Raw genomic sequence first — 16,954 nt, forward strand, 5'->3', positions numbered from 1 at the left:
ACATTAAGACTCAGGGGTGTGAATACTTATATAAATTAAATATTTCTGTATTGAATTTTCAATAAATTTGCAAAAATGTCACTGTCATTATGGGATATTGTGTGTAGATGGGTGAGATTTTTTATTTATTTAATCCATTTTGAATTCGGGTTGTAACAACAAAATGTGGAATAAGTCAAGGGGTATGAATACTTTCTGATGGCACTGTATGTGTCACGACTTCCGCCGAAGTCGGTCCCTCTCCTTGTTCGGGCGGCGTTCGGAGGTCGACGTCACCGGCCTTCTAGCCATCACCGATCCACTTTTCATTTTCCATTTGTTTTGTCTTTGTCTTACACACCTGGTTTCAATTCCCCAATTAGTTGTTCATTATGTAACCCTCTGTTCCCCCACGTCTGTTTGAGTAATTGTTTGTATGTAGTATGGTCCGTTAATGTGGGCTCTCTTTATTGTATCGCATTTGTATATTTTGAGTAAAGTACGTTTATTTACTTATATCTGCTGTCCTGCGCCTGACTCCTCTACACCAGCTACACACAGACCACATTGCAGCAAGTCTTTGCCTGACTCAAACTTTATTATTTTGCTGCTCTATCCCCAGCTTAGTTTGGGTTAACTGTTTGGCGAGAATCTGTCTCCTCACCACTGGTGTCCCCCAGGGCTCTGTTCTAGGCCCTCTCCTATTCTCGCTATACACCAAGTCACTTGGCTCTGTCATAACCTCACATGGTCTCTCCTATCATTGCTATGCAGACGACACACAATTAATCTTCTCCTTTCCCCCTTCTGATGACCAGGTGGCGAATCGCATCTCTGCATGTCTGGCAGACATATCAGTGTGGATGACCGATCACCACCTCAAGCTGAACCTCGGCAAGACGGAGCTGCTCTTCCTCCCGGGGAAGGACTGCCCGTTCCATGATCTCGCCATCACGGTTGACAACTCCATTGTGTCCTCCTCCCAGAGCGCTAAGAACCTTGGCGTGATCCTGGACAACACCCTGTCGTTCTCAACCAACATCAAGGCGGTGGCCCGTTCCTGTAGGTTCATGCTCTACAACATCCGCAGAGTACGACCCTGCCTCACACAGGAAGCGGCGCAGGTCCTAATCCAGGCACTTGTCATCTCCCGTCTGGATTACTGCAACTCGCTGTTGGCTGGGCTCCCTGCCTGTGCCATTAAACCCCTTCAACTCATCCAGAATGCCGCAGCCCGTCTGGTGTTCAACCTTCCCAAGTTCTCTCACGTCACCCCGCTCCTCCGTTCTCTCCACTGGCTTCCAGTTGAAGCTCGCATCCGCTACAAGATCATGGTGCTTGCCTACGGAGCTGTGAGGGGAACGGCACCTCAGTACCTCCAGGCTCTGATCAGGCCCTACACCCAAACAAGGGCACTGCGTTCATCCACCTCTGGCCTGCTCGCCTCCCTACCACTGAGGAAGTACAGCTCCCGCTCAGCCCAGTCAAAACTGTTCGCTGCTCTGGCCCCTCAATGGTGGAACAAACTCCCTCACGACGCCAGGACAGCGGAGTCAATCACCACCTTCCGGAGACACCTGAAACCCCACCTCTTTAAGGAATACCTAGGATAGGATAAGTAATCCCTCTCACCCCCCCCTTTAAGATTTAGATGCACTATTGTAAAGCGACTGTTCCACTGGATGTCATAAGGTGAATGCACCAATTTGTAAGTCGCTCTGGATAAGAGCGTCTGCTAAATGACTTAAATGTAAATGTAAATGTTGAACTCCAAGCACAGGTAGGACACTTGAAAACAAAAACATTTATTTTTTATTGTGAGATTTAAACCTACGATCTTCTGCGCTCAATCCATGGACTTAGTCTACAGCGCCACAAGGATGGAGCTACCTAAGCTTTTAATTTTTGTCTATTCAAACAGACCCCATTTCAAAGGAAACTAGCACTCATTAAGATCAGGTGTGGCCAATTAGTGGGCGAAGCCAACACACCTGAACACACTTAACAAGATAGAGGGTAGAGTTTTGTTGATGCCGAGAACGGAATGTATATGTTTTAAAATAACGTTCTTAGAATGTTCTTTGAACCTTAGTATTTTCTTGTGGGGTTTTAGGCTAAGTGTTCTAAATGTGAACATGACTTTAAATAGAACCATGAGGAAACATGCAGAAAACGTTTTGCTGAAGTACTGAAATTCTCACCTAAGAAACATGATTCTCAGAACGTTATGTGCTAGCTGGGTTGTTCACTACATACTTTAGTCTGAGACTGCCATCATTGAACGACTCCGAAAAAGAGGGAAACGAGGCGTTCTTCTGGTCAGACTCCGAACAAGGGCACATCGCGCACCACTCCCCAGCATTCTTCTTGCCAATGTCCGGTCTCTTGACAACAAGGTTGACGAAATCCGAGCAAGGGTGGCATTCCAGAGGGACATCAGAGACTGCAACGTTCTCTGCTTCACGGAAACATGGCTCACTGGGAAGACGCAATCCGATGCGGTGCAGCCAACGGGTTTCTCCACGCATCGCGCCGACAGAAACAAACATCTTTCTGGTAAGAAGAGTGGCGGGGGCGTATGTCTCATGACTAACGAGACATGGTGTGATGAAGGAAACATACAGGAACTCAAATCCTTCTGTTCACCTGATTTAGAATTCCTCACAATCAAATGTAGACCGCATTATCTTCCAAGAGAATTCTCTTCGATTATAATCACAGCCGTATATATCCCCCCCAAGCAGACACATCGATGGCTCTGAACAAACTTTATTTAACTCTTTGCAAACTGGAAACCATTTATCCGGAGGCTGCATTCATTGTAGCTGGGGATTTTAACAAAGCTAATCTGAAAACAAGACTCCCTAAATTTTATCAGCATATCGATTGCGCAACCAGGGGTGGTAAAATCTTGGATCATTGTTACTCTAACTTCCGCGACGCATATAAGGCCCTGCCCCGCCCCCCTTTCGGAAAAGCTGACCATGACTCCATTTTGCTGATCCCTGCCTACAGGCAGAAACTCAAACAAGAGGCTCCCACGCTGAGGTCTGTCCAACGCTGGTCAGACCAAGCTGACTCCACACTCCAAGACTGCTTCCATCACGTGGACTGGGACATGTTTCGTATTGCGTCAAATAAAAATATTGACGAATACGCTGATTCGGTGTGCGAGTTCATTAGAACGTGCGTCGAAGATGTCGTTCCCATAGCAACGATAAAAACATTCCCTAACAAGAAACCATGGATTGATGGCAGCATTCGCGTGAAACTGAAAGCGCGAACCACTGCTTTTAATCAGGGCAAGGTATCTGGCAACATGACCGAATACAAACAGTGCAGCTATTCCCTCCGCAAGGCTATTAAACAAGCTAAGCGTCAGTACAGAGACAAAGTGGAATCTCAATTCAATGGCTCAGACACAAGGGGCATGTGGCAGGATCTACAGTCAATCACGGACTACAAGAAGAACCCAGCCCAGTCACGGACCAGGATGTCTTGCTCCCAAGCAGACTAAATAACTTTTTTGCCCGCTTTGAGGACAATACAGTGCCACTGACACGGCCTGCAACGAAAACATGCGGTCTCTCCTTCACTGCAGCCGAGGTGAGTAAGACATTTAAACGTGTTAACCCTCGCAAGGCTGCAGGCCCAGACGGCATCCCCAGCCGCGCCCTCAGAGCATGCGCAGACCAGCTGGCCGGTGTGTTTACGGACATATTCAATCAATCCCTATACCAGTCTGCTGTTCCCACATGCTTCAAGAGGGCCACCATTGTTCCTGTTCCCAAGAAAGCTAAGGTAACTGAGCTAAACGACTACCGCCCCGTAGCACTCACTTCCGTCATCATGAAGTGCTTTGAGAGACTAGTCATGGACCATATCACCTCCACCCTACCTGACACCCTAGACCCACTCCAATTTGCTTACCGCCCAAATAGGTCCACAGACGATGCAATCTCAACCACACTGCACACTGCCCTAACCCACCTGGACAAGAGGAATACCTATGTGAGAATGCTGTTCATCGACTACAGCTCGGCATTCAACACCATAGTACCCTCCAAGCTCGTCATCAAGCTCGAGACCCTGGGTCTCGACCCCGCCCTGTGCAACTGGGTACAGGACTTTCTGACGGGCCGCCCCCAGGTGGTGAGGGTAGGCAACAACATCTCCTCCCCGCTGATCCTCAACACAGGGGCCCCACAAGGGTGCGTTCTGAGCCCTCTCCTGTACTCCCTGTTCACCGACGACTGCGTGGCCACGCACGCCTCCAACTCAATCATCAAGTTTGCGGACGACACAACAGTGGTAGGCTTGATTACCAACAACGACGAGACGGCCTACAGGGAGGAGGTGAGGGCCCTCGGAGTGTGGTGTCAGGAAAATAACCTCACACTCAACGTCAACAAAACTAAGAAGATGATTGTGGACTTCAGGAAACAGCAGAGGGAACACCCCCCATCCACATCGATGGAACAGTAGTGGAGAGGGTAGCAAGTTTTTTAAGTTCCTCGGCATACACATCACAGACAAACTGAATTGGTCCACTCACACTGACAGCGTCGTGAAGAAGGCGCAGCAGCGCCTCTTCAACCTCAGGAGGCTGAAGAAATTTGGCTTGTCACCAAAAGCACTCACAAACCTCTACAGATGCACAATCGAGAGCATCCTGGCGGGCTGTATCACCGTCTGGTACGGCAACTGCTCCGCCCTCAACCGTAAGGCTCTCCAGAGGGTAGTGAGGTCTGCACAACGCATCACCGAGGGCAAACTATCTGCCCTCCAGGACACCTACACCACCCGATGTTACAGGAAGGCCATAAAGATCATCAAGGACATCAACCACCCGAACCACTGCCTGTTCACCCCGCTATCATCCAGAAAGCGAGGTCAGTACAGGTGCATCAAAGCTGGGACCGAGAGACTGAAAAACAGCTTCTATCTCAAGGCCATCAGACTGTTAAACAGCCACCACTAACATTGAGTGGCTGCTGCCAACACACTGTCATTGACACTGACCCAACTCCAGCCACTTTAATAATGGGAATTGATGGGAAATGATGTAAATATATCACTAGCCACTTTAAACAATGCTACCTTATATAATGTTACTTACCCTACACTATTAATCTCATATGCATACGTATATACTGTACTCTACATCATCGACTGCATCCTTATGTAATACATGTATCACTAGCCACTTTAACTATACCACTTTGTTTACTTTGTCTACATACTCATCTCATATGTATATACTGTACTCGATACCATCTACTGTATGCTGCTCTGTACCATCACTCATTCATATATCCTTATGTACATATTCTTTATCCCCTTACACTGTGTATAAGACAGTAGTTTTGGAATTGTTAGTTAGATTACTTGTTGGTTATCACTGCATTGTCTGAACTAGAAGCACAAGCATTTCGCTACACTCGCATTAACATCTGCTAACCATGTTTAGTTTATTTTTATTTTTACAGGGACAGTGCACATTAATCAACGTTTCAGTAAAAGTACCGGTTTTAGCCAGCCGGCTAATTTTCAACCGCAGTCCCTGGGCAGGTTATTAAAAACAATTACAATATAGACAATAGCACCATAGAACAAGCAAGACAAAGCAACATAGGACAAGCAAGACATAGCATACAGACAGAGCAACATAGAACAAAAAGCAGCAAAACAAAATTCATAAAAGCAACAAAGTGTTTCCACACCTCACAAGCTACAGACAACAGACAACATGGAAAGCGGCAACACACAGCTAGGGACCATGTTCACAAATCTGATTGACCTTTAGCACCATGAAGACCAAGGGGCTCTCCAAACAGGTCAGGGACAAAGTTGTGGAGAAGTACAGATCAGGGTTGGGTTATAAATAAAAAATATCCGAAACTTTGAACATCCCACGGAGCACCATTAAATCCATTACTTAAAAATTGAAAGAATTTACAAAACAAACCTGCCACGAGAGGGCCGCCCACCAAAACTCACAACCAGGCAAGGAGGGCGTTAATCAGAGAAGCAACCAAAAGACCAAAGATAACCCTGAAAGAGCTGCAAAGCTACACAGCGGAGATTGAAGCATCTGTCCATAGGACCACTTTAAGCCATACACTCCACAGAGCTGGGTTTTACAGAAGTGGCCAGAAAAAAAGCCATTGCTTAAAGAAACAAATAAGCAAACACGTTTGGTGTTCGCCAAAGGTCATGTGGGAGACTCCCCAAACATATGGAAGAAGGTACTCTGGTCAGATGAGAATCAAATTTAGCTTCTTGGCGATCAAGGAAAACGCTATGTCTGGCACAAACCCAACACCTCTCATCACCCCAAGAACACCATCGACAGGGACTGGGTAACTGGTCAGAATTGATGGAATGATGGATGGCGCTAAATACAGGGAAATTATTGAGGGAAACCTATTTCAGTCTTCCAGAGATTTGAGACTGGGACAGAGGTTCACCTTCCAGCAGGACAAAAAACATGTCTTTCACCTTTATTTAACCAGGTAGGCCAGTTGAGAACAAGTTCTCATTTACAACTGCGACCTGGCCAAGACCCTGTCAATCACCCTAAGCATACTACCAAAGCAACTCTCGAGTGGTTTAAGGGGAAACATTTAAATGTCTTGGAATGGCCTAGTCAAAGCCCAGACCTCAATCTAATTGAGAATCTGTGGTATGACTTAAAGATTGCTGTACACCAGCGGAACCCATCCAACTTGAAGGAGATGGGATTTTTGCCCAGGCAAAAACTTCTCAATTGGCTAGATATGCCAAGCTTATAGAGACATATGCCAAGCTTATAGAGACATATCCCAAGAGACTTGCAGCTGTAATTGCTGCAAAAGGTGGCTCTACAAAGTATTGACTTTGGAGGGGGGGTGAATAGTTATGCATTCTCAAGTTTTCCGTTTTTTTGTGTTATTTCTTATTAGTTAATTTTCCTGGCACACCACACCAGGGCCCTCACCTCCTCCCTATAGGCTGCCTCGTCATTGTTGGTAATCAGGCCAACTACTGTTGTGTCGTCTGCACACTTGATGATTGAGTTGGAGGCGTGCATGGCCACGCAGTCATGGGTGAATATGAAGTACAGGAGGGGGCTGAGCACGCATCCTTGTGGGGCAACAGTGTTGAGGATCAGCAAAGTGAAGGTGTTGTTTCCTATCGGAGTTCACAACAATCGAATGTTCTGCTTTTTAGGGGAAACGGAAAGAGAGCCTGTGACACGACTTCCGCTTTTGGACATTAACAAGGCGACACACCACATTTCCTGGATTGGTTGAACAGTGCAGAAGAGAACCTCCCGTCATTTTTTTTCCCCAAGACCAGTATAGAGGTTCTAGTTTCTGGTGTTTCTTTTATGCCTGCTACATATATAGCCATGCACAGTACACATTACAGAAGGCAGCCATGGTGTACTCTGCTCTCCAGTGTACAGTGGGGCAAAAAAGTATTTAGTCAGCCACCAATTGTGCAAGTTCTCTCACTTAAGAAGATGAGAGACCTGTAATTTTTCATCATAGGTACACTTCAACTATGACAGACAAAATGAGAAACAAAATTCCAGAAAATCACATTGTAGAATTTTTAATGAATTTATTTGCAAATTATTGTGGAAAATAAGTATTTGGTCACCTACAAACAAGCAAGATTTCTGGCTCTCACAGACCTGTAACTTCTTCTTTAAGAGGCTCCTCTGTCCTCCACTCGTTACCTATATTAATGGCACCTGTTTGAACTTGTTATCAGTATAAAAGACACCTGTCCACAATCTCAAACAGTCACACTCCAAACTCCACTATGGCCAAGAGCAAAGAGCTCTTGGTCAAAGGACACCAGAAACAAAATTGTAGACCTGCACCAGGCTGGGAAGACTGAATCTGCAATAGGTAAGCAACTTGGTTTGAAGAAATCAACTGTGGAAGCAACTATTAGGAAATGGAAGACATACAAGACCACTGATAATCTCCCTCAATCTGGGGCTCCACGCAAGATCTCACCCCGTGGGGTCTAATAGATCACAAGAACGGTCAGCAAAAATCCCAGAACCACACGGGGGGGCCTAATGAATGACCTGCAGAGAGCTGGGACCAAAGTAACAAAGCCTACCATCAGTAACACACTACGCCGCCAGGGACTCAAACCCTGCAGTGCCAGACATGTCCCCCTGCTTAAGCCAGTATATGTCCAGGCCCATCTGAAGTTTGCTAGAGAGCATTTGGATGATCCAGAAGAAGATTGGGAGAAGGTCATACGGTCAGATGAAACCAAAATATAACTTTTTGGTAAAAACTCAACTCGTCGTGTTTGGAGGACAAAGAATGCTGAGTTTCATCCAAAGAACACCATACCTACTGTGAAGCATGGGGGTGGAAACATCATGCTTTGGGGCTGTTTTTCTACAAAGGGACCAGGACGACTGATCCATGTAAAGGAAAGAATGAATGGGGCCATGTATCGTGAGATTTTGAGTGAAAACCTCCTTCCATCAGCAAAAGCATTGAAGATGAAACGTGGCTGGGTCTATCTGCATGACAATGATCCCAAAGACACCGCCTGGGCAACAGGAAGGAGTGGCTTTGTAAGAAGCATTTCGAGGTCCTGGAGTAGCCTAGCCAGTCTCCAGATCTCGACCCCATAGAAAATCTTTGGAGGGAGTTGAAAGTCTGTGTTGCCCAGCAACAGCCCCAAAACATCACTGCTCTAGAGGAGATCTGCATGGAGGAATGGGCCAAAATACCAGCAACAGTGTGTGAAAACCTTGTGAAGATTTACAGAAAACATTTGATCTCTGCCATTGCCAACAAAGGGTATATAACAACGTATTGAGAGAAATAAGTATTTGGTCAATAACAAAAGTTTTCCACCATAATTTGCAAATAAATTCATAAAAAATTCTACAATGTGATTTTCTGGATTTGTTTTTCTCATTTTGTCTGTCATAGTTGAAGTGTACCTATGATGAAAATGACAGGCCTCTCATCTTTTTAAGTGGGAGAACTTGCACAATTGGTGGCTGACTAAATACTTTTTTGCCCCACTGTATGCATCCCACTCGAGGTACGGTACATAACACAGTCCCCCTTTATAACTCAACCCCAAACTCAAAGAAACCCATCCAAGCACACTCCCCCTCCCATATATGTACTGTCATGATCCATGGGAAGAAAGAGGGAGAATTATACAATACATCAGGCTTCTTACACACCCACAAGATATCAAAGCTGGCCATAGAGGGAGGAGGTTAGAGTTTTTAATGATCTAAAATGCAGTGTGTTCTTAAAGAATGAGAAATGTCAGTCAGAGGAAATGTATGCTTCTCATGACTCGGCTAACGTTACTCTGACCAGCAGAAGTTCACAAGGCTAGGGACAATGATGAACAGCCAAATGAAAGAGACAAGGGGAAGAAAGTAAAACAGTTTTAAAAAAATGTTATCCTTGTCCCTTTTTAAGTGCAATGTTCCATTAAGGCCTCTAACTCACTTTAGCAGTTCAAAAGCTCCCTTTGTGGCGAGTTAAGTCCAGAACAGACCTGTGGTTGGCCACGTTCAGAGTGACAGAATGCAGTCTCAGCCTGTCAAAATGATCTTCTTTGTACTTTGATTCACAACCAAGAGTAGGGTGACAACATGGGCACTTTACTGCTTTACAACAGGACAGAGGTTAGAAATAACAATACAAATATGGGGTCAAAATGATGTGACAGATATACAGTTGAAGTAAGAAGTTTACATACACCTTAGCCAAATACATTTAAACTCAGTTTTTCACAATTCCTGACATTTAATCCTAGTAAGAATTCCCTAACTTAAGTCAGAAGTTTACATACACTCAATTAGTATTTGGTAGCATTGCCTTTAAATTGTTTAACTTGGGTCAAACGTTTCAAGTAGCCTTCCACAAGCTTCCCACAATAAGTTGGGTGAATTTTGGCCCATTCCTCCTGACAGAGCTGGTGTAACTGAGTCAGGTTTGTAGGCTTCCTTGCTCGCATGCACTTTTTCAGTTCTGCCCACAAATGTTCTATAGGGTTGAGGTCAGGGCTTTGTGATGGCCACTCCAATACCTTGACTTTGTTGTCCTTAAATAATTTTCCACAACTTTGGAAGTATGCTTGGGGTCATTGTCCATTTGGAAGACCCACTTGCGACCAAGCTTTAACTTCCTGAGTTAACTTCCATGTCTTGAGATATTGCGTCAATATATCCACATCATATTCCCCCCTCATGATACCATCTATTTTGTGAAGTGCACCAGTCCCTCCTGCAGCAAAGCACCACCACAACATAATGCTGCCTCCCAAGTGCTTCACGGTTGGGATGGTGTTCTTCGGCTTGCAAGCCTCACCCTTTCCTCCAAACATAATGATGGTCATTATGGCCAAACAGTTCTATTTTTGTTTCATCAGACCAAAGGATATTTCTCCAAAAAGTACGATCTTTGTCCCCATGTGCAGTTGCAAACCGTAGTCAGGCTTATTTCTTCTTTTGATTTTCCCGTGATGTCAAGCAAAGAGGCTCTGAGTTTGAAGGTACACCTCCAATAGACTAATTTACATAATTTTAGTCAATCAGAAGCTTCTAAAACCATGACATAATTTTCTGGAATTTTCCAAGCTTTTTAAATTAGTGTATGTAAACTTCTGACCCACTGGAATTGTGATACAGTGACATAATCTGTCTGTAAACAATTGTTGGAAAAATTACTTGTGTCATGCACAAAGTAGTTGTCCTAACTAGAGGCCGACCGATTATGATGATGATTAGGTTTAAATAATGCAATAACTAAGTGTTGGAGAAGAAAGTAAAAGTGCAATATGTGCCATGTAAGAAAGCTAACGTTTAAGTAAGATGAGAACATATGGAAGCTGGTGGTTCCTTTTAACATGAGTCTTCAATATTTCAAGTTAAGAAGTTTTAGGTTGTAGTTATTATAGGAATTATAGGACTATTTCCCTCTATACCATTTGTATTTCATTAACCTTTGACTATTGGATGTTCTTATAGGCACTTTAGTATTGCCAGTATAACAGTATAGCTTCCGTCCCTCTCCTCGCTACTACCTGGGCTCGAACCAGGAACACAACGACAACAGCCACCCGCGAAGCATCGTTACCCATGCTGAGCAAGGGAAACAACCACAGGCTCAGAGCGAGTGACATTTGAAATGCTATTAGTGAGCGCTAACTAGCCAGCCATTTCACTTCGGTTACACCAGCCTCATCTCGGGAGTTGATAGGCTTGAAGTCATAAACAGCGCAATGCTTGATGCACAACGAAGAGCTGCTGGCAAAACGCACAAAAGTGCTGTTTGAATGAATGTTTACGCGCCTGCTTCTGCCTACCACTGCTCAGTCAGATACTTAGATACTTGTATGCTCAGTCAGATTATACGCAACGCAGGACACGCTAGATAATATCTAGTAATATCATCAACCATGTGTAGTTAACTAGTGATTATGATTGATTGATTGTTTTTTATAAGATAAGTTTAATGCTAGCTAGCAACTTACCTTGGCTTACTGCATTCGCATAACAGGCACTCCTTGTGGAGTGCAACGAGAGAGAGGCAGGTTGTTATTGCGTTGGACTAGTTAACTGTAAGGTTGCAAGATTGGTTCCGCGGGCTGACAAGGTGAAAATCTGTCGTTCTGCCCCTGAAGGAGGCAGTTAACCCACCGTTCCTAGGCCGTCATTGAAAATAAGAATGTGTTCTTAACTGACTTGCCTAGTTAAATAAAGATTAAGTAAAGGTGTAAACAAAAAAAAACAACACAAAAAATTTAAAAAATTAAAAATTTGCCAATTCGGTGTCCAAATATACAAATTTCCGATTGTTATGAAAACTTGAAATCGGCCCTAATTAAATCGGCCATTCCGATTCATCTGTCGACCTCTAGTCCTAACCGACTTGCCAAACTATAGTTTGTTAACAAGAAATTTGTGGAGTGGTTGAAAAATGAGTTTTAATGACTCCAACATAAGTGAATGTAAACTTCCGACTTCAACTGTAGCTCTACAAGCTTGGGGGCTTGACATAACACTACCAGGCCATGCTTGTGGAACAAACAGGGGAGATACAGAGGCGTGCCTATACCCAGCCTATGAGAGATGCATTTCCTAATGAATTATCTTTCATCTGAACACATAAGCCTGAGACCCTTGAGGAATTTCTCCCCTGATGGAAAAAAGGGGCAGCTTGGTGCCAACTTTGAGAGCCATGTGGAGGAATGCACAGGATCATCTGCAAGTTTCCCCCCTAGTTGTTGTTCTCTCCCACACAGGTGGGGCATTCAAGCAAACAAGCATGACTTCTGACACAAATGCTTCACACTGGGGCACAACAGCAGGTAATGGCATCTAGGATTTGATACCAGCAACCCACCGGTTGCCAGCTCACTTCAACAGATTTTTCCCGTCAGAACCGGGGTTTGAACTGGCAACCCTTCGGTTGCTGGCTTGCCTCTCTAACTGCTAGGCTACCTGCCAGGCTACCTGCCATCTATGATAGGGGGAACACTGGTCAGGATTTAGGGGCCACTGGGCACAGTAGAGCCAGTCTGAGTCGGGGTGCGGTTGCTTACTCATCTGTCGATCTCCGTAGCTGATAGCTTCTGCCAGGGGACTCCATCCCTGAGCGTTCTTCACCTTTACTGGTGCATTGTGGGCCAGCAGCAGATGGGCACACTCTGTGGGAAAAATAAACAAAAAGGCAACAGTAATTGACTTACAGGTCATTACAGAGACAAGGCTAGTGGGAGAGAGCACTGCCTTCTTAGTTCATTGACAATTTGCACACAACAATCGACGATGACAATAATTTATATTGAAATAGCCTAAAAAGTGTTTACATGACAAAGTACTTGAATGTAAAAAATGTGTGTGTGGTTAATCTGATTTGCACTGCTACATAGCCCAGTGTGGGCTGACTAGAGCAGTGTTTACCCAACTCAGGGTAAGCCATCATTGTAAAATAAGAATTTGTTCTTAACTGACTTGCCTAGTTAAATAAATAAATAAAACACGTAAGTACCCCCAACAGCACACACTTTTGTTGTAGCCCCAGACAAGCACACCTAATTCAACTTGTCAAATAATCCACAAGGCCTCAATGAGGTGAATCTTCTTTTTGTATAGGGCTACAACAAAAATATGTACTGTAGTGGGTACTTGAGGACCAGAGTTGGGAAACACTGTACTGGAGACATGGGTCAAGCATTGCAAAGAAATCAAATTAATAACTTCCAAAAACTTTAACAAGCGGGTTCTGTGTAAGCATTTCTTCATAGTCTAAAGTCAACAGTACACTATTTTTCCCACCAAACGCTTCCCATCAGCCCTTGGTTGTCATGACAAGTATTTCATTCAAACTCCACTGAGCTTCCCTATCAAAAAGACAAAAGAGGCACCTGAAGCTAATATTAATTCCAACCTGACACCATGCCGATTTCGGAACAAGCTCTAAATTAGAATTCTAACTTCTCTTCTCCAGGGAACGGTTGCAAAAATGGAAGTCTGCAATAAATGAATTGACACGGTAGAATGGCTTCACTTCAAATATAATTCACTTCAAATAATTATTGAAAAATATAACATTTTGGTCACATACACACCTTCGAAAAGGCCTCATAGGATTGTCTCTGAAATATTAGCCGTCCCAATCAAACTATTTCATTATGATTTTATAAAGGGTTTATTATACTCTCATACATTCCACTGTTAGGCTATCTATTTTCAGTGTAGCCTGCAAGTTATTTTCACTAATACAGGAGCCAAATGCTTTGTAGCTGTAGAGGACAATTCATGTTAAACTTGAACATAGATGAGAGTAATGTGAGTAAGAATGGGATGAAAATAACTGTGCTGTTAAACCACATGACCTCATGCATGCATATGGGCTTACAACTTTATTAGCTTATAGCTATAGGATCCCTTCTGATGAGCCACACACACACATCTGGCTCTGCAATGCCAAACAACTATGAAGGCTGTAGGAAATTCAATTGTTTTTACCTCTGGCTTGACCACAACATATCCTAAGCCAGGAAATAAACAGACATCAATTAATTTGTATTCTGATGGGACAATACAACAGCCCAAACACCCAGGTGTTGCCTATATGTCAACAACAAGCAGCACCGCAGTGAGTGAAATACAGAGCTTCTGTACTTCCTGGGATGGGCACTTTGTCAGCAACAGAGCCAAAATGGGGCCTGCTGTTTCGACTGTTAATATAACAGTGACATCTCCTGAAATTGTGGCCTCCATGCAATTCTGTTTCAACTTTGGCTAATGCCATTCATAAATTGTATTGATAAATAGAGATTCACATACAAAAGATAATTGGAATTTATAAAAATTACACTGAATGGAAAATATATAGGCCATATAGGCCAGCCATTTCATGGGTAGGAACTGGGACTATCATCACTCCTTTTTGGCAACCTGTTACAATGGATGACTCTAAATCATTGAACAAAAGCCACATGGATGCTCTTCTGTGTAGAACAATAGTGTCTTTCTTTATCCCGGGAACATGGGTCTACCAGAAAACCCTATTACCCAACTGAATGAACCTAAGTAGTATACTCTCTCATTCGAGTCCAAACTTGTTGTTCTGCCTTGTTACTCAGCCAAATGTCACAGTGAATGCACAAGACATACCTCCCTCAGTCATAGAGAATGGAAAGTTCTCCTCCTGATGCAAGGGCAGACTGGCCAACTGGCATTTTGGGCAAATGCTATAGTGATGACTCCTGAATGTAGTCTAGAAGAAGCCATCTTATTGCCTAAAGAAAATTGAAATGATACATTCAAAGTAGTTCCACAAATGGGAGGTATTAGGTACAGAGGATAGTTGGGAGCTCAGCATCCATCCTCAGGGAGTTGAAAAAGTTTGGAATGGGCCCTCAAATCCTTAAGAAGTTCTACAGTTGCACCATTAAGAGCATCTTGACTGGCTGCATCACCGCTTGGTATGGCAACAGCACCGTCCTGGATCGCTTGGCGCTACAGAGGGTGGTGAGGACAGCCCAGTACATCACTGGAGCTGAGCTCCCTGCCATCCAGGACCTCTATACCAGGCGATGTGAAAGGAAGGCCAGGAAAATCCTTAAAGACAGCCACCGAAGCCATAGATTGTTTTCTCTGCTTCCGCATGGCTAGCAGTACCAGTCTATCAAGTCTGACACCATCAGGCTCCTGAGCAGCTTCTATCCCCAAGCCATAAGCCATAACCAATAGCAAACAAAATATCTACACGGACTGAGTTGACCCTAGTATTTTATTTATTTTTTGCACTCTATGCACACTCACAGGATTCTACACACATGCACTCCAACACACACATAGCATGCTCACACATTTATACCGACTACACACACACACACAGCTGCAAATCTGTTTATTACATATCCTGATGCCTTTTTGCAAATGAATATTCCAAACAAAACGGAAATATTGACATAAGTATTCAGACCCTTTACTCACGACTTTGTTGAAGCACCTTTGGCAGCGATTACAGCTTCAAGTCTTCTTGGGTGTGACCATACAAGCTTGGCACACCTGTATTTGGGGAGTCTCCCATTCTTCTCTGCAGATCCTCTCAAGCTCTGTCAGGTTGGATGGGGAGCATCGCTGCAACAGCTTTTTTCAGTCTCTCCAGAGATATTCGATCGGGTTCAATTCCGGGATCTGGCTGGGCCACTCAAGGACATTCAGAGACTTGTCCTGAGGCTACTCCTGCCTTGTGTTGGCTGTGTGCTTAGGGTTGTTGTCCTGTTGGAGAGTGAACCTTTGCCCCAGTCTAAGGGTCCTAATCGCTCTGGAGCAGGTTTTCATCAAGGATCACTCTGTACTTTGCTCATTTCATCGTTCCCTTGATCCTGACGAGTCTCCAAGTCCCTACCGCTGAAAAACATCCTCACAGCACGACACTGCCACCATCATGCTTCACTGTAGAGATGGTGCTTGGTTTCCTCCAGAACTGTCACAAGGCATACAGGCCAAAGAGTTCAATCTTGGTTTCATCAGAACAGATCATCTTATTATTCATGGTCTGAGAGACCTTTAGGTACATTTTACTGAGGAGTGGCTTCTGTCTGGTCACTTTACCATAAAGACCTGATTGGTGGAGTGCTGCAGATATGGTTGTCCTTCTGGAAGGTTCTCCCATCTCCACAGAGGAACTCCAGAGCTCTGTCAGAGTGGCCATCAGTTTCTTGGTCACCTTCCTGACCAAGGCCCTTCTTCCCCAATTGCTCAGTTTGGCCAGGCGGCCAGCTCTAGGAAGAGTCTTGGTGGTTCCAAATGTCTTCCATTTAAGAATGGAGGCCACCGTGTTCTTGGGTATCTTCAATGCTGCAGACATTTTTTTTTGGTACACTTCCCCAGATTTGTGCCTCGACACAATCCTGTATCGGAACTCTACGGACACATCCTTCTACCTCATGGCTTGGTTTTTACTCTGACAAGCACTGTCAACTGTGGGACCTAATATAGACAGGAGTGTGCTTTCAAAATCATGGTCCAATCGATTGAATTTACCACCGGTGGACTCCAATCCAGTTGTAGAAACATCTCAAGGATGATCAATGGATACAGGATGCAACTGAGCTTAATTTTGAGTCAAATAGCAAAGGGTCAATACTTACAGTACCAGTCAAAAGTTTGGACACACCTACAAATTACAGGGTTTTAATTAATTTTTACTATTTTCCACATTGTAGAAAAGTACTGAAGACATCAACACTATGAAATAACACACATGGAATCATGTAGTAACCAAAAACAGTGTTAAACAAGTAAAAATATATTTTATATTCGTGAATCTTCAAAGTAGCCACCCTTTGCCTTGATGACAGCTTTATTTAATCCGTTTTAAAATGGGCTCCTGAGTGTTTCGCCATACAGTAGCAACTGCTCCTTCATGAGATGTATTCATATGTAGTCTCAGGACCAAAT

General features: G+C 44.1%; 1 protein-coding gene across 2 annotated transcripts in view; it reads right to left on the reverse strand.

Moving 5' to 3' along the window:
- LOC123998592 (ankyrin repeat domain-containing protein 13C) overlaps positions 1-16,954 on the reverse strand; it is a 71,719-nt gene that overhangs the window by 35,386 nt on the left and 19,379 nt on the right. For both annotated transcript variants that reach the window (XM_046303588.1, XM_046303577.1), the window contains exon 3: positions 12,577-12,681. In XM_046303588.1, the coding sequence (XP_046159544.1) occupies positions 12,577-12,681 (105 nt within the window). The remainder of the gene's footprint in view (positions 1-12,576; positions 12,682-16,954) is intronic.

This window comes from Oncorhynchus gorbuscha, linkage group LG02 (assembly GCF_021184085.1).
Source record: "Oncorhynchus gorbuscha isolate QuinsamMale2020 ecotype Even-year linkage group LG02, OgorEven_v1.0, whole genome shotgun sequence".
In the NCBI taxonomy this organism is placed as follows: domain Eukaryota; kingdom Metazoa; phylum Chordata; class Actinopteri; order Salmoniformes; family Salmonidae; genus Oncorhynchus; species Oncorhynchus gorbuscha.